The sequence below is a fragment of the Thamnophis elegans genome, chromosome 9 (assembly GCF_009769535.1).
Source record: "Thamnophis elegans isolate rThaEle1 chromosome 9, rThaEle1.pri, whole genome shotgun sequence".
NCBI classification, from domain to species: Eukaryota; Metazoa; Chordata; class Lepidosauria; order Squamata; family Colubridae; genus Thamnophis; species Thamnophis elegans.
The window spans coordinates 42,263,359-42,286,876 of NC_045549.1; the positions used below are offsets into that span (position 1 = coordinate 42,263,359).

Below are 23,518 nucleotides of genomic sequence, written 5' to 3' on the forward strand. Positions count from 1 at the left end.
TCATTAAGTGAATCACTAAAGTTAAGTTAATAGCAGGGTTGCTAAGTCAATCTGGCTTTCCCATTGACTGCTTGTAAGAAGTTGCAACAGGTGTTCCATGATCCTGGGACATTGCCACTATCTTAAATATTAGTTGTCAAGTATCCAAATTTTGATCACATGACTATGGGGATGCTGCAATGGTCTTAAGTATGAAAAATGGTCATGTCACTTTTTCAATGCCTTTGTAACTTTGAACAGTCACTAAATGAACTGTTGTAAGTTAAGGACTACCAGCTATAATTCCTCAGGTGGTCTTATTATTCATGAATAATGGTTTTTTTTTAAAAAAAACTGTTATTGAAGACTGGGAAGATTATAGGAAGAAGGGTGAGCCAAAATTGTCTAGTTAAGCCAGTGGAAAGATACAGCGACATACTGTTGGATTTTATAGTGGGAATGATTTACTTTAAAGCTAGAAATGGCATGCAATTGTACAACTGCAACTTTAGTCTACATTCTCTGAAAGAGATTATAAAAAGCATTTAAGACTAAAATAGGCAAAAGATCTAGAGAAGTATGACCTTAAAAATGATGAAGCAAAGTGCTACGAAGACAACAGGCTAAAGAAAGTTTATGTCTGAGTTTGATCTATTCTAAAGGAATAAGGAGACAGGAAGGCTGCTACACTGCTGCTATCTGGAAAAAAAACCCTTAAAATATATGGAATGCAGACAAGTGCTTTTGGAGTTTATTTTATTTACATCCAAATCTCCAAGTTATCTGGCATTTGCCCAATTCTGATTTCAACTTTCATTTCTAGAATACTTTTTCAGTACTATGTAAGATTCAAATAAAGAGTATAAAATAGCTTGATCTGAATTAAGTATTATTTAAAAAGAAATCGTTTTATATTTCAGTTTATTTGTCCTAATTTATTTTTGTTCTGAATTTAGCTGAAAAAGTTCTTAGTGGCTAATATAAAATGAATAATATTCAAATCACCTCTACCCAAAAGGTGAAGATTAATGTGCATCACCCAAGAAAAAAAGGATTAGAAAAGAAGAAAGCAATGAACTTCAAACATCATTGAATGTTCAATTAGCTGTGTTTACATTATTTACTTCCAGTGGTCAACTTCCAATGATTTATTCAATGCAGTTGTTTGGGTGCAGGTCATACAAACTAACTGTGAGATCTTTGGCAGCAAAATATCTACTTGCTGCTGAGGAATAGCTGAGAAGAGCTGGCTTCCCATATCTCTACTGCAACCTGGTAAGGGGACATTACAATATTCTAATTTATATAGTCCAGTACAAGTAGTCTTTGACGTATGACCACAAACTGAGTCCAGAATTACGATCCTTAAATTATTGCTGTCATTAATCAAGGCAACCATGCAATCCAGGCTCTCCACGTTGCAGTGTTAGGCAGAATTTGGATTGCCTGGAGTGGTGGGGTGGTGATCCTAGACTGCTGAATGAATGGTCATGACTCATAAGCAGTGGCGGATTAAGGCTCACTGGTGCCCTAAGCACTGACAAATCTTGGTGCCCCTCCCTCCTTTGTATATACTGTAAAAATCTTCAGTGGTTGTTTTTTTTTCTTTCTCAACTTTGTGGTGCCCCCTTTGGGTCTGGTGCCCTAAGTATATGCTTAGTGGACTTAATGGTTAATACACCATTGCTCATAAGTCAAGGACTAACTGTATTCACTGATCTAAGGCTAAGCCATGAAGAACCACATGAATCTTAAGTTTAACAGATACAAATTGCACTATATGTATTCACTAATCTAGCATTTTGAGGCTTCTTGGAAAAGCACTTTTCAGACACAGCATTTATGGTCACTCTGCTTCTCAAAATTCAACTTAATTGTCACGATATTTTTGCATGTTACTTTTTTAAATCTGTTCACATTTTTCTCTATGTACCTTCAATTAAAAAACTGCATACACCGATTATTTTTTTTGCCCAGCACGATGAACCACAAACTAGACGACCACTAACAGACATGCTATACCAATTTGTTAGTGGTATTTTAGTGAATTGTATAGCCCGTAAATTAATTGAGTAAACCATGGTTCTTGGCTAACTACATACAACATGTGTCAGTTAACTAACTAGGTAGTGGTCACTTGAACACAGGCCTCGAATTATTATTATGCGATAATAAAATGCCTTCCTCTAACCTGGTGTTTCTCAAACTTGACAGCTATGAAATGTGTGGTTTTCAGCCCCCCAGAACACCTGCAGCCAGCTTTGTTCCCCTGCTAAATCCAAGACTCCGCTTGGGAAGCTTCACCTCCTCCTTGAGATCACCTCCAAGTTTCAGATGCTCTTGAGTTTTTATCCCGAGCTGGGGATTTATTTATTTTGCTTGAGTGACAGCTCCTCCTTCAATCACGAGGCGCGTTTAAAGCGAAGCGTACCGCCCAAGAGCGCACCGCCTCCAATAAAAAAACCAGGGCATTTTCGGGTTTACGCAACACTGCCTCGTCGTCATAGTAACCAGAGGTCGGGAGATCGTTTTTAGGCCCTAAGCTTTCGCGATACTGATGCCCGAGGAGTACTGGAAAGAGGAAGCCGAAGCCAGCCTTGGTAACTTGCCCATTGCCCATTGCCATGGAACTGAGTCTGAACCGGATGGATTACCTGCAGGTACAGCGGGCGGACGCGATGCCTGTGATGGCGAATGTCGGCTGTTTTGTGCCCTCTCCCCCGGAAGCATAGGTTTTTTAGTCTTCCTTCTCTAAGCAGTTGTTATTGCAGACCACCCGTATTCGCACGTCTATGGCAGCTTTCCCGCAAAAAGCCCTGCAAAAGGGTTGACCTATTGACAGTATTGGCCGGGAGGTGGAGTTGTAGCCCAACCCATCTGGATGGCACCATTTTGACAATTCCTGCTTGGGAATTAGCAATTTTACCAATAATTTGCAGGAAGAGAAGTCTGATTTTTTTTTTGAATAGTTTAATAAATCCAGTTGGGAAAAAAGAATGAGATGAAACATGACTCTTCAATCTTTTGGATATAAAAGTAATTATAACCTACACAGTTACCTTTTATCTTTTTTGTTAGTTAAACTTCCATCATTGGAGTTTTTTATTAGTAAGGAAGTGTTGAGGAAAATTTCTGACAGTGTTAATTTGAGAGATAAGTGATTATCTAATTTTAATTGTTTCCACGTTTTAATTAAAACAAAGGGAAACTAGTATATTGCAAAGCAAAGAAGGCATAGCTTATACATCCAAGAATGCGTCTAATCCAATATAGGCCCTACTAGAGACATTATTATAAAATAAAATGTGCAGCTGAAAAGGTTTCTGACAAAAGGGCGGGTGGGTAAAAAAATCAAGTTAGTGGCTTGTAATCAAAGCCCTGCTCCTTTTATCATGGATCAGTTGCACATGCACACACACACATTGAAACTTGGATTGCACAACTGCGCCCATCCTCCCGACTGCTTTGATCCCAGGGATACCCTGGCTTCAGTTCAGTACTTTATTTGCTTGGAATATAGATGTCTTAACACAAACCCCATGTATTGAACAAATACGTTTAATTTCTTATTTTCAGAATCTGGGTCCAGAGAGGAATACCAGGAATACAGAAAAATATGGGATTTTGTATCCCTGTTTATCACTGGGGCTAAAAAAATCTGGGCTGCAGAAGTCTAGATGACCACTAATAAGATTTCCTCTTTCTTGCCATCTCCTGGGTGTCCATATTTCTGCAACTCAGCTCTGGTAACCCTAATATCATCATAAAATTATTAACAGACTTCTTAAAATGGACCTTATGTAAAAGATTCATATTTCAGTATTTCTATACTTTATTCTTAGCTTCTGTTTTTGGCCTGTTTCCTGTTCCTTGAGTAGCATTCCTTCACTTTAGTCCAGTTCACAATTGAGGGTAGGGTCCTTTTGGATCTGCAACTCCTCATGGAACAGCTGATAGCTGTGGCTAACTCAAGTGTGCTAATGGTGACCATTGCTGAAATAGGAGGCTCTTCTTGTGGTCACTCATCCCTTAGTCACCTCACAGTTGGTCTACTGCAAGTGCATATTACGTGGGGTGGCCTTTGAAGACCACCTAGAGAATGGGTGTCAAACTTGCAGCGTCACGTGGCCATCATGTGACTTTTTCTACCTTTTCCCCCTTTATGGAGCTGGGGTGGGCGTGGCTTGCACATGACACATCCAGCTTGTGCGGTGCCAGTTTGACACCCCTGACCTAGAGGCTGCAATTGGTGCAAAATGTAACAGAATGAGTAGTTATAAGGGAACCTCAGTAAGTCCATTTAACATCCTTATGTGAATGCACATGCTTACAGTGGGATTCCATCCAAGGTGTTTGTAAAGCTCTTTAACACATAGGACTGGTTTATTTGTTGTATCCAAAGTGATCCAGTAGAAGAGGCACTCTTCAGTTCTCTTCCTTGAAACAATGCTGTCTGTCAAGACTTAGAAAGCATATTGTTTTGGATGTGGTGCCTGATTTGTGGCATAATCTTCCTCAAAATTTGGCTGGCTTTTTTATTCTTGTTACTTTTTTGTTAAGGTGTTTCAGTTTGCTTTTATGGTTATATACCACCTGCAGTTAATGCACTAAAGAAAGCTAGCTATGGTTGCCACTTGCTCTTTGATCAAGCGGATCCAAAGATGTGTGCCTAATTGCCATTAAGTTCCACTATCTTCAGGGAGGCTTGCTCTTAATGAGTATGCTCAAATCATTTTGAACTCACTTTAAAGATTTAGAAGAGTTTTGAGTTTGTAATATATCCAAGATAAAATATTTTGAGCCTGGATATTTTGAAATTAAAATAGGTAAAGAGAGAGAACCAGTTTGGTGTAATGGTTAAAGCATCAAGCTAAAAACTGGGATACCTTGAGTTCTAAACCTACCTTAGGCACAAAGTCACTTGGACAACTTTGGCACAATCACATTTTCTCAGACTTGGGAAGGAGGCAATGGCTTCCTTGCTAAGAAAACTGCAAGGACTTGTCCAGTCAGCTGACGAAAATCAGATACAACTGAGTGGAAGAAAAATTCTCTATTTACAATTGAATCATAATCTCTTACTCATAGTACCTTCAACTTAGGACCACAATTGGGAGCAGAATTTCTGTTGCTAAATAAGGGAATTGTTGAGTGAGTTTTTCCCATTTTATGACCTTTCTTGCCTTAGTTATGTATATCACTGCAGTTGTTGAGTTAGTAACACAGTTGTTAAGTGAATCTGGCTTTCTCATTGCTTGTCAGAAGTTCGCAAATGTGATCACATGATGTTGGGACACTGCAATTGCCATAAATATATGCCAGTGGCAAGCATCCAAATTTTGATCATGTGACCACAAGGATTGTGCAAAGTTGTAAGTGTGAAAGATGGGTCATAAGTCACTTTTTTCAGTGCCATTGTAACTCAGACTGTCACCAAATGAATGGTTTTAAGTTGAGGACTGCCTGTATACATATAAAAAGAAAGTGAAACCATATGCATGTGTACTCAATGATATGTTGGAAAGCCAATACCATGTATGCATTTTAATAATTAAATACTTCTTTTTCTCCATAACTATAGTGCACTGACATTTTGATAAATGAAAATTGGTTTTAAAATGGATGAGTCAAATGTAAATACTAACATTTTTATTTGCATCTAGGTGGGTGTGACATCTCAGAAAACCATGAAGTTGCTCCCTGCATCAGGACGCAAAGCTACACAGAAGGTACTTATTTATTTGATTCATATTCAATATTGTGTTCAAGAACTCAAGGCTATATAGAAATGTATTTATTAAAATAATTGTATGTGATAAAGATCAGACCTAAAAATTGTACTTTTTTCTTAAAAAGAAAAATAGTATAGAAAAAATATTTATACCTATTTTATGTGTGTACTGTCCTAAAATACAAATAGTGATTTTGTGATTTAATCTCTTGTTGTTTATGTTTAAAACTCTTAAGCTTTCCTCTTAATTTTCCTATATTTTTTCACATATAATTTGGCAGCTTGTCATCTTATTTTTACAACATAATAAATGTTCATTTTTTCTTATATATCCTTTGACAAAAGGATTGTACATGCACAATTTGAATAATTTAATTTCATTCCATTATTTTCCTGATGTTTCTTCTACGATATCCATCCCAACTATACACTATTCTTCTAGTTTCTACATACACTATTTGTCCTTTCCCCCCAATCTCTATGGCCTTAGTATGACTTTTCTTTTTTATCCTTTATATACAATTATAACTCTTCTGCCCATGAGTTTAATTCTTCCAGGCTTAGTATATTACATTGGCTATTTACTAGAATTTCCTCCTTGAATATTTTCCTGTGATACTTTATATTTGCCCCCTTTTCATTCAAATGTTTTCACAAAATTTATTTTTTTTCACAAGGGAGACATTTTCAAGTGTCATGCAGCATTTTAAGAGGAAGAATTAAATAGAAGAGAGAGAAAAATCTAGATCCGTGTATAATTATACATCCAACAAAAAGGACTGGTTTTCCTTTGTACTCTTAAAACAACAGTATATACATATCCTCTTATTTTACTTTAAAGGTTGTTACTGGAGATCACGATGGTGTTATTACCTGCTTTGGAATAAAAAAAGGAGAAGCTATCGTAAGTTTATTTATTGATTTATATAGATGAATACTTAAATTAACAAAATAAAGTAACTTACTATTGTAAAATGTCGTAATTATAAAGATAACCATTTTGAAGGATCACATTTTCAAATGCGCTATGACAGTAGAAAGAAAAACATATGTTTTCGGTGATTCAAATCCTATGAACCTTTATTTTGTAATGATGCAGAATATATTTTATTTTTTGTATTTTAGCCAGTATTCAAGACTTTGCCAGGAGAAAAGATTGCAAGACTAGAACTGGGAGGTGCTCTTAATACTCTTCAGGAGAAAATTTTCGTGGCTGCTGGTTCTGAAGTTCGAGGTTTCACAAAAAAAGGGAAACAGTTTCTTTCATTTAACACCAACCTTACTGAAAACATCAAAGCTATGTGTGTATATTAAATATTGACTTAACAGTACTTAGTTACTTACTATATTTAACTTAAAAATGACTGAAACGCACATATAGACAAAAAGAAAATCCATATAATTAAACCATCATGCTGCAATCTTCACTTGCATATTATAAAGAACCCTCTTTCTTTGTCACTCATAAGAACATTTTAAAAAGGTTTCTAAACTGCAGGAGGTATTAACCATGAACAGGATCTTCTGACTCCAAAATAGTTGCAAATGGCTACATATACCTGTGAAAAAGCCTTCCTAGCTATAGATGTCACCTGCTGAATATGTAGGCGAACTCTCAAATTACATACCATGTCTAAGAGGGGAAGTAAAACTCAATTTTGACAGACTTTCAAGTTAGGTCAAACCAGGAAACAGACTGCACAAGTTGACCATGTTTTATTGATAGACTATAGCAGGGGTGTCAAACTTGTGGCCCAGATACATCACTTGCTGGCCACGTCCACCCTCAGTTTAGCGAAGGGGAAAGTTGTGATACATCACATGATGACAACTTAGCGATGCAAGTTTGACACCCCTGGGCTATAGTAACAGAATATTGAAAGTTTGATTGTGTTTTCCCTTCTCTCCCTTTCGTATCTCAATAAATCTGAGCTTCTTTCTAACACTTGCTATTTTCAAGGCTAATTTTTGTAACCATTTCTTTCTAAATTCATCCCTTTAGTTTCTATTTAATAGACAAACATTGTATTTTAGCATAAGTAGAATATATTTCTTATTTTTAGTCCTCCACTGTAAGCACAACTGCATTGCAAAAGTACTTTCGCCATATTTAGTAGTATTTAGAGAATTATAAAAATTTAAAAACAAAACTTTTCAGAGGAAAAAATAAATTTCTTATTGGATTGTTTTGTTGATTTCAAGTGTATAAATACTTAATAAATTATATTTTGAAAGTTTTAATTACATTGCTGTTATTATTTTAGGTATATATCTGGATCAGATCTCTTTCTTGGTGCAAGCTATATTTATAACCATTACTGTGACTGTAAAGATCAGCACTATTACCTATCGGGGGATAAAATCAACGATGTACTCTGTCTTCCACCAGATAAACTGTCTTGCATTATACCAGTATTAGCATGTCAAGATAGAGTTCTTAGAGTTTTGCAGGTAAACCTTTTTTATTTGTTGCCATTATTGAAGCCTGATTTATTAGTACTAACCATTATTTATTACAATTATAAGATAAGTTAGTACAATGAAACAGAAGATTGTTCATCTGTTCATACCAATAATTGTACACAATCTTTTACAAGAAAATTTTATATGCTTGCAGCAATTTTGGTTAAGTTGAATAAAGGCTAATGTATACATGGATGGATTATTATTTATTTGGGGTAATTGTACAGCTCTCTGTAAGTTGGAAGGATAGGGATGAGCATTAGGAGCAGCAAGTTTAATGCTACTCTAATTCTTTGTCTACCGGGATTGGTAGAAAGTACTAAATTACTTTTGAGAAGAAGAAAGATTTCCTGATTCTGGAAATTCTATTTCCAGAATTTTGGAATTCACTCTTTTTGAAGGAGTGAAACTTAAAAAAAAGCTTAACTGAGCTGCAGCCACTTAATTATATATTCTGGAGCAGCTCAGAAATCATTTCTTCTTTGATTGGGTCTGCAGTCTAGTTTGGAATAAATGTATGTGTTCGGATGAATTAGGCTCCAGTTTTTGATAATTTGATAGTTTAGACAGTTCATTGATTGATTAGCCTTATAATGATATTAAAAAAATTAAGGTACAATACAAAGTCTGTTTCCAGAAAATTAATAGGCAAAAAATACAGTAGTAAACTACATATTTGCTAAATACAAAGAACCAACATTCAAATAAATGTACTGCATTTCCACGATATTCTGATACATTCAGAATAATGGATTCTTAGATGAACTGCCTTATCTATCAACTTAGCAGTTTTGCTAGTAGTGTATATGTCAGAACCCAGGAGGAAATAGGAGAGTCTGCAATTCAGGTCCTGGTATACTATTCTTCAAATAGGGATTTTAAATCTCTAAGTTTAAAAGGGGCATGCAATTGACAGTCAGGGCTCCAGTTTTCATTCCATCCAAAAAACAGGAATGCAGTATTGAAATAAAAAAAAATCTGTATATCTCTTCTAAATTAAAATTAAATGTTAGTGATTACAAGTAACGTATCTCCATTTCATTTTTTTTTTTTTTGAGGGTTCAGAATTATTGTACGAAATGGAAGTCCCAGGTCCACCTGCTGTTCTGGCCTTGAACAATGGAAATGGTGGTAAGTAGAATATTTAGAAGTCTTTTAAATATTATTAAAATGTTGAATCTGATTTTAATAAATTATTATTTTAATAATTCCACATACTATCATGGGTATTTTCTAGAACATAGAATTATTCCGATCCAGTTTATATAAAGTGATGGAAATGAAGCAAAGTGGTTTTTTTTAATTTACTAAAACTGAAATTAAAAATAAATAAATTTTGGAACCCACTGAATAGATATTCTACTCTATAATTATTCTAATAATAGTTTTAATTTATATTTCTAGGTGACACTGGTGAAGATGTTTTGTTTGGGACATCCGATGGCAAAATTGGCTTGGTACAGATTACTGGTGTTTCCCCAATAGAAAAGTGGAAAGTTGGAAATGAGAAAAAAAGAGGTGGTAAGTGTTCTGTAACAGTTTTAGTACAATTTGGTTAAAAATATATTATTTAAAAATAGGAATAAAAACAGTAAATACTGTATATAAGATTCTATCCTTTTTCACTACTATTTTTGTAAAAATTTCTATCAAATTGGTCTGAAACTTAAGCCTTATCTAGTACCTAATATAACATTATGATAACAGATATAAATAACTATTTTCTATGAAATTGATGTTTCAAGATTATATAATGGTGGTACTTATTCTATTTATAACTTGATTAAAATATAACTCCTGTGGGGAACTTATTTCACTCCAGAGCCAGGTAGAATGCTGGTTAAGTGTAATAGATGAAATTATAAATGTTTGATATATATACCTGTTTATTCTTTTTGTCAGGCATCTTATGTATGGATAGTTTTGACATTTTGGGAGATGGAGTTAAAGAATTGCTCATTGGTAGAGATGATGGAATATTAGAGATATATAAATTTGAAACTGAAAAGAGCCCTGTTTTTAAATATGAATATGTAAGTATATTATGTAAATCTATTGTTTCAATTATAGTAAAATAATGTATTATAATGTTTATTTTCCAAAATAGTTCTCTCTCCCTCCCCCATCCCTCTAAATAAATAAATAAACACATAAAAAAATAAGGAAAAAATGACCTACAGTATTTAGTTTTAGCAAGGTGGCTGCTTTATCTGTATTTAGAAGAATAAAAATATATCTCTGTTGGATCAAGGCAAAGCCCACCTTAGTCCTGCATTTTGTTTCCCATAATAGTCAACTAGCACCCTCTTGAGTGTGTTTTACAAATTGTGTTGGTCATGTCCTCCTTCAGCTGCCTTTTTTTTCTTTTCTCAAAAATCCTAGATGTTTAAAAACCCCAGTCCTTTTGACTGCCTACTTCTACACCTTTTCGGACTCTGTTACACGTAGTCTTCCACTTGCAACAGTTCATATAGTGATTGTTCAAAGATACAACAGCACTGAAAAAAGTAACTTATGACCATTTTTCATACTTACAACCATTGCAGCATCTCTGTGGTCATATGATCAAATTTCAGATGCTTAGCAACTGACTCATACTTATGGCACTTGCATGTCCTGGTGTCCTGTGATCATCTTTTCTGATCTTTTGATAAGCAAAATCAATGGGGAAGCCAGATTCACTTAAAACTGTGTTACTAACTTAACACCTACACTAGTTCACAAGAACAGTAGCAAGCAAGGTTGTAAAATGGGGCACAACTCACTTAACAAATGTCTCATTTAGCAACATAAATTTGGGGTTGAATTGTCATGTCACATAACATGAAACCCCCCCCCCCCCCCCCAATCACTAAACTGGGATGGATGTGGCCAACACTTGACATATCCAGTCCACGGGCCATGAGTTTGAAACCCCTGGTCTAGAGGCAGAAATGCCATAGACTTAATAAAAGAGAAATGTAAAGAAAGAATATATAATGAAGAGAATATAACAAAAAGCAAACAATACCTATTTTATGCAATCTTTTTCAAATGTGAGAGTTAGGGATTAAAATAATGTTTTCAATTTTATTCAATTATCCTCCATTTTTATAAGTATTTTATAAGTAGTTACAAGTGTTTTGTGTTAGGTAGACTTTCTTGCTATCTGCTTTTTCAACTTTTTTGAAATCTCTGAGTTTTTCAGAATTAATTATTTTGTAAGATTTTAAACAACATGGAAAAGTAAATATATGTTCTTGTTTGTTGTTTTAGGCCTTGTCGGAGAGTGTCACATCCATCCAAGGTGGCTGTGTTGGAAAAGAGGGCTATGATGAGATTGTAACATCTACATTTTCAGGTTAATTTTACTTCTACTTTCAGAGCTTTAAAGTTTTAACAATTTAATAAGAATAAAATAAAATTTATTTAAATATTTTTAATATTTTTTAAAAACCAGTTATTACATATATTGCCCAACTCTTTTTGGGGTACCTATTCAGCGAGTTCATTGTAAATTCATTTTGGCTGTGTTTAGACTAGATTCTTTGTTTGGGAATTTTTCTTTCACTCTATAACTCCTATAGTTGAGAAATATTTTTAGGTCTCCCTGCATTTACTTGTGAGATATCTCCACAGGTCCTCAAAAATATTTCAATCTGACTACTGTGAAGGCCATTTCAAAATCTTGTTTTTATTTTCTCCATTGTTTTGCCAGTGTATTAGGTCGCTATTTTGCTTAAATGTCTAACCTCTTTTCAGTTTCAATTTATTCAGTGACTTGGAGCATTAACTTTTAGGACATGTTGACTTTCCAAATCATGTTTGCCATCTTCAAATATGTTATGTAGTTTGTGGCTAAAAAGTTCAATCTTTATATATTTCATCAGCAGTGACGTGCGGTGAGGTTTATGGCTGGTGAGGCAAGTGGGCAAAAGCCGCCCTATGTCAGACACAGCGGCAGGGCGTTCGGACGCCCGGCGCCGTGTCCGTCATAGAGCGGGATGTGTCCCGCTCTATGTCGGACACGATGCCGGGGCTTTAAAGCCCTGCCGCCGTGTCTGCCATAGAGGAAAAACTTCCTTAGACCAACGGAAGACTTTAAAAGCAGAGAGGACCTATGGAAAGCTTCAAAGAATCAATGCTGGATGGAACCAAAGCCGCCCTGCCGCCCCAGCGCTAGAGGCAAAGGCTGCCCTGCCGTTATGTCCAAAAGCCCTGGCCTGCTGCTATGTCCAAAAACCCTGTCGGCCGCTATGTCCCACATAAAAAATAAAGTGCCAGCCCGCGCGCCAGCAGAGGCGGGTAAAACACACACTCACACACAAATTACTTACAATAATACAATTACTTACAAATTACATTAATTTTGAATTCCTCCCCCCTCCCTCTGACCCACATACATTTTCCAGCTGTGTCAGAGGATTTCAACTCTGCTCTTGTCTGCCATGATGAAAATGTAAAAATTTAAAAAGAAAAAGGCAAGATCTGCTGAAGTCAGGCTGGGTTAGCTGCTGCCAGAGTCTCCAATGGATGACTCTGCTTAACTAAAAAAAGCCTCTAAAAAAAGTGCCCTCTACAGGAGGAGGCGAGAGAACCACATGCCTCATCTACATAAGGAATTTTTCGGCTTTTAACCCTTGCTTAACTCTGCTCAAGTGATCATAAAGATAGACTAAATTAGGCACGTGGTTCTCTCACCTCCTCCTGTAGAGGGCACTTTTTAAGCGGCTTTTTTAAACAGTTAAGCACTAAGCAGAGTCATCCACTGTGACTCTGGCAGCAACTACCTCAGCCTTTTTCCTTTTAATTTTTCTTTTCTTTTCATGATGATAGTGTTGAGGCCCTGCCTCCCCTGACTGCATGTCACTGTTCATCAGTCCAGAACACCTTGTTCCCATAGTTTCAGTCTTACAAAAGTTTTCTTTTGCATACTTTAGATGAATTTCATAGAAATCATAGAAAAAGTTTATTCTGGCAACTGTGCCATGCAGATCATTGTTTACTGTATAAACAACACTATATGATGGACCTTTTCTGAAAGCTGTTTTCAGTAATGGGAGAGTTCTGTTTGTAGAGCATTTTGGGAGCAGTTCTAGCAGACATTTTCTTCATCTTCCAGTCATGAATTTCTACAGTTCCATGCAACTTCCAATTCTTAACAATGCTGCTTATCCGACACATGACTTGTAGTGATGCGGGCAGCAATTAATTTAATAAATAAATAAAATTAAAAATTGCTAGCTGGCAAAACATAGACAGCAGTTTGAGTAGAAATACCTAAAAGTTTGCATAATAGGAATAAGAAATCTAAACATATATTCATCTTTTAGGATGGGTATCTGGATTAACTACTGAACCTATTCACGGAGAATGTGGATTAGATGAATTGAAGATGACTCATGAAATGCAGACTAAAGTTTCATTCTTAAGGTAATGCAACAATTTTGTGAAACAGCAAAAAATGATACTGAGGCAATAATTTTGCCTAATGTGGTTTTATGTCAGTGAACCCTAATTATGTTCTTGCTATTTAGTTGCATTGTAAATGGCGAGCCAAATGTTTGTTATTATTTGTTATTAAACTTTCAATAATTGTTTTGCATCACTTTATTTTTTTGTAAACTCTCCTCCTCTTTATACTTTTTGAGAATAAAATAGATTTTATAACACACTTTATGTAGCCTTGCCCAATAACCATGGGATTTGGCAACTGGTACTGCAGGGGTTGCCATTGCTTTAATCGTGCTTTATAACTACATTGTTTGCCAGTGAAAATTCATATCCTAATAGCCATTGTAATTTGAGGATTAAATAAATGGTAACTTTAATGTACTATATTTTACTACCAATTTCAATTAGAGTATTGTTTTTAATGCATTTTAGTCTTTATTTTACCCCTCTTTTCTGTGTGTGTGGGACAATGATGTCTAAAACAATGAATTAAAAATAATAATTGAAATCAATAATTAGAAAACAGAACATTAAAGTCACCATTCATTTAGAATCAATACGCAATAATAGTGTTTTGGACAATTTTTAAAGACTTTTAGAGTAAGCACAGGCAGAGAATATTCCATAAAATGGGGACCACCAAGAACAATTCTCTCTGGCTCACACATCATAAATGATAGAGGGGATAAAGGAGAAACTGCAGCAACCAGTCTCTAAATTACTTGAGCAATTTTGTTGTATTCATTTTGTACAATGATAATAAAGACTATACTATATACTGTAGAATACCTACCAGCCAAGCAGATTCAATGTTATAGTTGGAATTGCTAAAATTACCCTAGGATCAGATTGTGGTTTAAAATAAAGCTCCTACAAGAAGTTATGAGAAGTTTTCAGTAGGCTTCTGAATAAAAAAGTTTTTTTAAATATCATTTTTATTTGTACACATTCTTTTGAGCATTGCATATAATTCAATACTAGTCTGACCTAATATTAGGTAAATATAATTCCAGCATTTAAAAATATATTATATATTTCCAGGACAGAATTCTGCTGCTTATAACTTTAATATTAATGTATTTATTTTTATGGTCCATCACACAGTCAGCTAGATGTTCAGACTCAATTTGGCATTTTTGTCTACCTACTGAGTCCTTTCCAAGGACCTGGGTAATGCGGGTGTGGATGTTTGATGATGTTATTATTTGTTAAATTTATTTGTCACTTATCTTTTCACGGAGCTATTCTAAGCAACTTTATTCTAAGTGGCGCCATCTTACATTGTTTCTCTCTTCTCTTTCTTTCTCATGCGCATAAACATGCACGTGTACACATATAGTAATTTTATGTTTGCTAATTATTGTGTTGTCATAGGAATGAATTGGAACAGTTACAGATGAAAGTACTTCAAGAACGTGAAAAATACCAGCAGTCTTCTCAGTCCAGCACTGCTATTTCAGCAGTCCCAACATTCAGTATAAATGATAAATTTGCATTAAACAAAGATGATGCCAGCTACAGCCTTGTTTTAGAAGTCCAGGCAGCAATTGATATTGTCTTGTTACAGGTGAGACTCAGTTTGTAGAAACTTGGTAGGTCTTGCCAACTGGATTCTTGTTTATCTTTAAAATAGATGAATTCCTAATATTATCCATTTTTTAGGGTTATACTTGGGTGGAATTAGAACAGATATGTATTCTGACAAAAACTGAAATATAGAAAATCAGATTGAAATGGATAGGTTTATTCTAAGTTCAAAAATAATATCAGTTTATCAGAGTATAAAATACAAAAGAAATAAAAATAATGGGAACTAGGGAATGGAAAACGAAAAAAGTGGGGTAGATAGGGAAAAAATGGTGTTGATATGTGACTCTTTTTAGCACAGTAGAAGATTTGTACTTCAAAGTTGCAATTGTGTCTTTTGCATTATTAGCTACTTGTGAAATTGCCTCAGTGGTTTGAAAACTTTCCACACATAATTGCATCTGAAGTAGTTTGAGTAGTTTTTATAATATCCTTAGAATATAATTGAAGTTTTATTTAATAATAAAGTGCATCTCTAATCCCTGCTCCATCTTCTTAACTTCCTCTTGTGATCAAAGAGTAATTTTTTATAAATTATTTAAGAATTGCTGGCCATTCAGAGTTCATAAACATTAGAAAGTTTTAACCACCCACAGTAAATAAAACCAAGCTATAAATTACTTAAAAATAGTAAAATAAAACCACAGCTTTCTACCCTTTTGTTTCGCTAACAAAGTTAAAAAAAAGATACTGCATGCTTTCTTATTTTAGCTTACCTTCAGCAACTCTCTTGTTTAATAATAAAAAGTTCTCAAAATGGCTGAGATCTTCAAAGAGGAGCAAAAGACTATGGCTGAAGACAGCCTCTTTTAATTTAATAAAGATAATAATCCCTAAAAGCATGGGATCAATATCTATTAATGTTTAATGTATTGAAATATATTTGGCATAACTGAAAGAAAGCAAAGCGTGAAACAAGTTTAGGAGCAGCTCCTTTTTTAGACAAGTGATCTAATTTTACTGTAAGGTTTTATAAGAATCTTAATTACTATATAAAGAGACAATTGAACTACTTATATATTCAACTGCCTTTAATTTGATACTATTTGTCACCATAGTGTGATGTTCCTATAGATCTAAAGGATGTGGATAAAAATTCAGCTGTGGTCAGTTTTACCGACTGTGAAGCTGAGGTACGTGCAATTGCTATAATTCAGTTTAATTCAATGGAGTTAACTGGATTTTGGCTTTCAAATCTACTTGAAAGTAAAGTTGTTAAATCAATTTGGATAAATTTTGTTTTTAATATAAATGCTTTTAAGGCACATAACATTTGAGTTATTATTGACTTATTAAATTTCTTCTTTTAAAAAGAAAAGCGTTGCTAAATGTTAAGTTCTTCGATAGTTAACAAATTTTAAATTGACTTTTATATTTTATATTTAGCTTATACTAAATGTTTATTTTCATACTAGATCAAATTTGAGTGTCTATTCTAGTTTCTAAATTTATTGTTCCAACTGTACTTTTTTCACAGCCAAATGGTAACTTTCTCCTTGCTACTTATCGATGTCAAGTACATACCACCCGAATAGAACTAAAGGTAATGACTTAAACAAGATAACTGACTCTATTACAAAATTGCAAATTTCAGAGCATATTCAGAAGAGAGCAGCAGTAATCCTGAAAATTATAGAAAAGCTATATTTTTGTTTTAGAATTTATGTACTAATTCCTGAATTTATGTACTAATTTTCAAATATGCAACATTAATGTGGCATAAATAGATATTATGCATAAAAACGATCTGTAAGTTGACCTTTGAAAGTTAATTAACCCTTCCCACTTTATTCAGATGGAATTAATTATCATCTTCCAATTTTCAAATGACTAGTTCTTTTGCGGAGGCTTACTGGCTTAATATAGGCTCCTTGAATTCAGTAGTTCTTAGATCTTCTTTTTATATAACTACCGTGTTTCCCTGAAAATAAGACAGTCTTATTTTCTTTTTACCCACAAAATATGGCTTGGTCCTCATTATCAAGGGAATGCTTATTGTTTTGGGGTTGCTGGGCAGCTGCTCTCTTGCGAGCAGGCTCCCAAAGAGCCAGGCACAGCCTCAGTGGCAAACAGCTATGTTGCGCTGTCACAGCAGCACAGCAGCCATGAAGCGACTACGCTCACGAGCAGCCACCCGGCAAACCCCCTTTCCAGCCGGGCACAGTGCTGTTCACTGACCTAGGGGTGTCACCAAGCTGCGTGAGTGCCTGTTCGCCGCCGCCTGGCTCTCACAGCTTGGCGCCTTCGAAATGCCAGTCAATGGTGCTCTGCAAGGCTGGAGAGGGGTTGCGCGAGCGGCTGTTCCACTCCCGCACCTCCCAGCCTCACGATACCCTGTCCCAGCTCTCCCTGCAGAGCCAGAGCATCTCCGCTCCTGCCGCTGCCACCACCATCCCAGCATGGCTTTTTCGGCAGCTTCCAAACAGAGTCTTCCAGCAGTGGCTGCTCTGGGCATACGCTCTCTGGTTGTATGCTCTGGGAGTACGCTCTGCTGGCAGCCGGCCCACAACCATAGAACAACCACAACCATAGAGCAACCATAGAGAAATTTCCTGACAGTTAGAACAATTAATCAGTGGAACAACTTGCCTCCAGAAGTTGTGAATGCACCAACACTGGAAGTTTTTAAGATGTTGAATAACCATTGGTCTGAAGTGCTGTAGGGTTTCCTGCCTAAGCAGGGAGTTCGACTAGAAGACCTCCAAGGTCCCTTCCAACTCTGTTATTCTATTCTATTCTATTCTATATCAGTATAGTTTCAGGTTTTTTTTAATCAAAGGCACAATATCTAAAAAATATGCAAGGAATTTTTCACATATTAATTTAATATAGCGGTTGAAACATACTCTAAACATGACATGGTAATGTTTAAGCAATATTTAGTGAAATCTTAAATTAGGATTAATTTAATTTCCAATGAATTCATTGAGACTTCTAATTTCTAAATAGACAGAATAGCATTGTAGCTGGTGTTTCCACTGAATTGCTATCCTTGGTTACAAGTTTTAATATAATGAATATCACCAAATAACATTATAGGAAAACTCTAAACTATTTTAGACTGATTTTGTATATAGAAGTAGAAGTTTTGTATATTAATCTAAATTCAGATACATTTATACTCCTGTGTTCCTTGAACAGATTCTATCAATTGAAGGTCGCTATGGAACTCTGCAAGCGTATGTCATTCCAAGAGTTCAACCCAAAACTTGTCAAGTTCGGCAGTATCAGATTAAGCCTTTGTCACTTCATCAGAGAACACATTGCCTTGACCATGATAGGTATTGTTTTAGAGTTCTTGGACATTGAATCTAAATTGCAAGTTAGTTTGAATAACGGTATTGAAGTGAAGACTTCTGAAAGATGTTATAATTTCAAACCTTTACTAAAAAAAACAGTATTGATTTTAATTTAAGTTATTCTGCTAAATGTGCTTAGCCTCCAAATGTGAAAATTACAGGCACTATCCTTATGTCATTCTGGCACTGAAAACAATTTTATGAGGCAATGACTTGAATGCCTTCTTACATCTATATCCTTGTGAATGAAGCAGACTTTCTTTTAATGATTTTAAAGAACTTAATCTGTATTTGTTTTATTTTCTTTTATCCAGACCCATGAATACACTGACTCTCAAAGGACAGTTCAGTTTTGCTGAGGTTCATTCCTGGATTGTATTTTGTTTGCCTGAAGTTCCTGAAAAGACACCAGTGGGAGACAGTGTCAGCTTCTACTTTCAGAACACTTTTTTGGATACTCAGCTTGAATGTACTTATAGGTAAAATGAAACAACTGTTGAAAAGACTACCGTTTTTTTTTTTAAAAAGTATGCTTCAGTCCTAAACAGATGAATTAAAACTGATGTTTAATCAAACTTCTTTGAAGAGTTATAACATTTTGAAATTAATTAAAACTTCTCAATTGGGAAATATTTAATTTAGGGATCAAAGTACTTAATGTTAGTCAACTCATAAAAATATTTTAAAGTATTAGTTGTGCTGTTTAGAATTACAATAATTATCCAAGAATCTTTATTTTAAATGAGTGTTATATTGTTTGTTTAGGAAAGGTGAGGGTTATTTCAAATCTGACAATATATCCACAATATCCATTCTCAAGGATGTACTCTCTAAAGAAGCCACTAAAAGGAAAATTAACCTCAATATATCATGTGGTAAGGATTCTTTTTTACATTTTATGATTTCATTCTGTACATAAAATATTACCAGTAGCTATTGAGTTTTTTCTTGTTGGGTCTTCTTTTAGATATGGATGAAGCATCTGTGAATCATACTTTAAACCTTATCCATCCAAAATTAGAATACCAGTTGATGTTGGCTAAAAAAGTTGAACTAATAGATGCTTTAAAAGTAAGTCTTCAGTAGATTAGTTGATAGTTTTGCTTGCTTATTTTGTAATCTGTTTTGTTGTCTTACATGCTCATTCATTGTTTTCAAAACTATAGGAATTATCTATTTAATAGATTTATATGCCATCCAATAGCTTTGGACAACTTATAAAAATTATAATCAGATAATAGACTAAACTCTATTGCTGATAAGGTATACTTTGATAATTCCTTAAACTGGAAAATCAAATGGGTCTGTTCAGTTCCAGCATCAGTTTGTTTCAGGATAGGTATTCTCTTGGGGGAAAACCATTAATATGCAACTAGTCATGATATCTGAGAATTCAAAAAATTAGAATTCAGTAATGTAGTGACAATAAGTAATAGAATATGTGTTTTTATATACAGAAAATTCCAAGTTGTCCTTGCAATTACAATTATAGGAGGAGCTATTTTTACCTGGAGAACTGCTTCAAATCAGAACAGACAATATTGTGGTCGGTGGGCAAACATTCAGAATTAATACTATATATTCCAGTTTCAAATATTACTACCATGGTTGTGTTCTGATTAGTAATTAGAAAAAGATAATCATTAGTAAAGAATAATATTGAATTACAAGTGGAAAAGTATTTGCAATTGAAAAAGACTTCAGCACCTCTTCACCAGTAATCAGCACTCAGATTAGATTAGTTAGTCTAATCAGACCTCAGATTAACTCCAAGGTTAGCAAGACCAACAATCAAGTAAGCTTGATTGTTTGATTATAAATACATTGTAATATTTTAATCCATTCATCTCCTTCTTGTGCTATTAAATATATTTTACGGCTCTTCTATTTGTTTACTTGCAGTCTTCTGAGAATATTTTGGCTATTGAGAAGATTAGAAGTATTATATATATATAATCCCAGAATGCTGTGTTTCTATTGCAAGCCTTGCAAACTATATAAGCATAGTTTAAAAGTTTATATGAAATAAATTTATATGTGAATCAAACACATTGGTAAACAGTAAGGTGTTACTGCTGGAAAAAAAAACTTTTTTCAAATGTGTTTTCCTGGGATTATGCTGCAGCTATAAAGAGCAGATTACAGATAATGGTTACAACTGTTATAAGTAATTGCTATCTTCTATAATGCATCTACAGAGTGTCGACTCTATTGACTCTGAAATACTGCACAACAATAGCATAATTAAATAACAGCTTACATCTCTCTCTTGACTTTTAAAAAATAGGGGAACCATCAGGTTATAGTTTTAGAAAATTGTGAACTGATTAAACAACAGCAATAGCACTTAGCCTTATATACTGCTTCAGAGTGCTTTACAGCCCTCTCTAAGTAGTTCACAGGGTCAGCATATTGCCCCTAACAATCTGGGTCCTCACTTTATTGACCTCAGAAGGATGGAAGGCTGAGTCAACCTTGAGCCGGTGAGACTTGAAATGCTGAACTGTTGGTAGTTATCTATAATCTATACATATTAATATATATTATCTATAATGCATTTATTGAGATTCTTAATTGCATCCCATATGTGTATAACCTTCCATCTAGTGCATATTTTAGTTAAACTTCTTTAATTGTCTTAACATTTTATTATTATCTGATTAAGGAATTGCAGGCTCATGAAGGTAACATGGATTTCCTAATTCCAGAGTATCGCAATATTTTGGAAGAGTCAGATCAGCTACTTATAGAACACAAGAAACAACCAACATCTCTTGAAAGACTTTATGGTTGGTTGATTAACTTTTTTCTACTATTACTTCTTGTTCTAGCAGTGATGGGAAAACTCTGGGAAAACAAATGTGTCATTCTTGTTGAATATTTGTTTCCCTTTGATAAAAGATGTTCCTTTAAAAATGAAAAGCACACAATGCAATGTTTTATGTTAAAGGAAGGATGGAAATAGTTAAGTAGTGGATATTATATATAGAAGTGCTTTATATTTAGTATAAAAATTATATGTAATTATAATTTAATGCATTCAAAATTACCATAAATACTTGTTTGAAATATTCCAAACCCAAGGGATCACTGTTTGTTTCTATGATTGGAACAGGTCTTCCTACTGTCTTTGGACATATTCAATACTGCAAGTAGAAGATACATATGTACTGAGCTGGTTATATATTTAATATAAATATACATGAAAACTGACTACACATTAAAACACAGAAATGTGAAAATATTGGGTAAAATGCACAATATGTTGAAGAAAATGAAAAACTTACCACTGATTTCTTTCATTCTATATTTCTTTTGTTAAGATTCCTGATCTACAACTATTTCATTCAGATTATTCCACATTACCTATATTTTATAGATCATCCTTAAAATAATACCTCTCATGGATTCTGTTCTTAACTAAACATTTTCAGTAGTACATGAAATTGTTCTTTTCTAATTTTGATCAATTAATGTTTTGTATATTTTATTTTTCAGGTATGATTACTGATTTGTTCATTGACAAATTTAAGTTCAAAGGTACAAATGTGAAAACCAAAGTTCCTCTCCTCCTGGAAATTTTAGGAAGCTATGATCAAAATACATTACTTGCATTTTTTGATAGTGCTACCTGAACTACAAGAACTGAAAAAGCAATGAGATTTCTTTAAGGAGAAGATACCAAGATGCAAATGAAGAAAACTGTTGTTTCATTTATATAGTTTATATATAATTACAGTGCTTTTTTTCTATTGAATTGTTGTGTTGTGTTCTGGGAGAGAGAATTCTAAATTGCCAGTTGCCCTCATTAGGCTAAACATTAGAGATAATGGCATATTTATTAATAACAAGATTCTTTACTTTTAGTACATAAGGTAACACATAAAATGGTTGTTCTACTTCCATGCCTTATAAAATGGATTAACTTTGAATTATTTTCCATGGTTGCAAGTTAAATACCAGATTTCTTGGAAGGAATTTTGGTGAGAGATTAGACGATCTGGCATGTATTCACTATTGAGAGGCCCTTGGCCTTGGAGAGGCAGAGCCTGGCAGACTATACCTTAGCTATTGGGAAAAACTCTTTTATACTTTCTCCTTCAGCCCAGGTTATAACAGGTAAAAGCATTTTTTTTTTGCTGAAGCTGCTAAGAATTCACTTAGCAGATGGAATTTGAATAAATTTCAAGTGAGCAACATGTCCCAAAAATACTAGTCCAGACTTTTCCATACCATACTAAGATGTGATAAAAAATTAAATATTTTTTCAATGATGGCTGAGTCATATCAACAGGTAATAATTCTTTTCTTGTGCATGGTAGAAACTCCACAAAGCCCCAGCCATTACACCCATGGTTAAAAAAATATTCTAACTTTTTCGTGATTGGAGAAAGAATAAATTGCTCAGCTTGTTAAATATCCGTTTTTCAATATTTATCTAGAAAATCAAGAGTAATATGGTATTCTGACTGTACCGGCTGCTTTTACATTTAACAATACTGGACAAAGAGATTAACATTGTTATAGTCAACATTTATAGTCTTCTTATCAAACACAAATGGACACCCAGTACCCAAGAAACCTGACAAAAATATGATAACATATTCAATATAACCTATATTATATACCAAGGACAGAGTGAGCCATTAAGTCAACAGCATAAAGTAAAATGGATTTGACGAATTTCTCTTTCTTGCGCCAACCCAAAACAATTGAATAAACCACGCTTTGTCTACACATGGTTGATTCAGCAAAAATAAACGTCAGTATGGCCACAGACTAGATTCGAAAGTTGGACAAGACGCTCAGAAAGTAACGCCAAGCCACTTACATATTTTTACCCCAAAAGGTGTCTATCGTGGCAAAAGGAGTTGAGTCCTGTAATTGACACGTCACCTCCCCCCCTCCCCACCAGTTCCGTTTGGTCTAGTCCACCGGCGTCGACTAGGAGTAGGGATGTTTGAACTCTCCCGCCTAACTTATTCCGCGCAAGTTTTACGAATCGCGATTTCTTCAGACGGGACCT

The 23,518-nt window shown here is 34.5% G+C and overlaps 1 protein-coding gene across 2 annotated transcripts; it reads left to right on the plus strand.

The window, feature by feature from the left end:
• Nucleotides 1-2,354: 2,354 nt before the first annotated feature.
• On the plus strand, nt 2,355-22,249 carry BBS7 (Bardet-Biedl syndrome 7). Of its 2 annotated transcripts, none has more exons than XM_032223538.1 (19): nt 2,355-2,639; nt 5,643-5,708; nt 6,552-6,614; nt 6,836-7,011; nt 7,975-8,161; nt 9,232-9,304; nt 9,578-9,694; nt 10,076-10,206; nt 11,429-11,513; nt 13,486-13,585; nt 14,981-15,173; nt 16,252-16,326; nt 16,671-16,736; nt 18,335-18,474; nt 18,807-18,971; nt 19,258-19,367; nt 19,460-19,563; nt 21,158-21,281; nt 21,991-22,249. In XM_032223538.1, exons 1-19 carry the CDS (start codon nt 2,604-2,606, stop codon nt 22,125-22,127), a joined length of 2,148 nt encoding a protein of 715 aa, XP_032079429.1. In that variant the 5' UTR covers nt 2,355-2,603; the 3' UTR covers nt 22,128-22,249. The 2 variants fall into 2 exon arrangements, with proteins under 2 accessions (XP_032079429.1, XP_032079430.1); XM_032223539.1 differs by lacking the exon at nt 2,355-2,639 and adding an exon at nt 2,799-3,015.
• Nucleotides 22,250-23,518: the final 1,269 nt, after the last annotated feature.

Coding starts and splice junctions, on each gene's coding strand:
- BBS7 (XM_032223538.1), top strand. CDS start 2,604: ATGGAACTGAGTCTGAACCGGATGGATTACCTGCAG. Junction 9,305..9,577: donor CTTGAACAATGGAAATGGTG/GTAAGTAGAATA, acceptor TTATATTTCTAG/GTGACACTGGTGAAGATGTT. Junction 18,972..19,257: donor CAGCTTGAATGTACTTATAG/GTAAAATGAAAC, acceptor TTGTTTGTTTAG/GAAAGGTGAGGGTTATTTCA.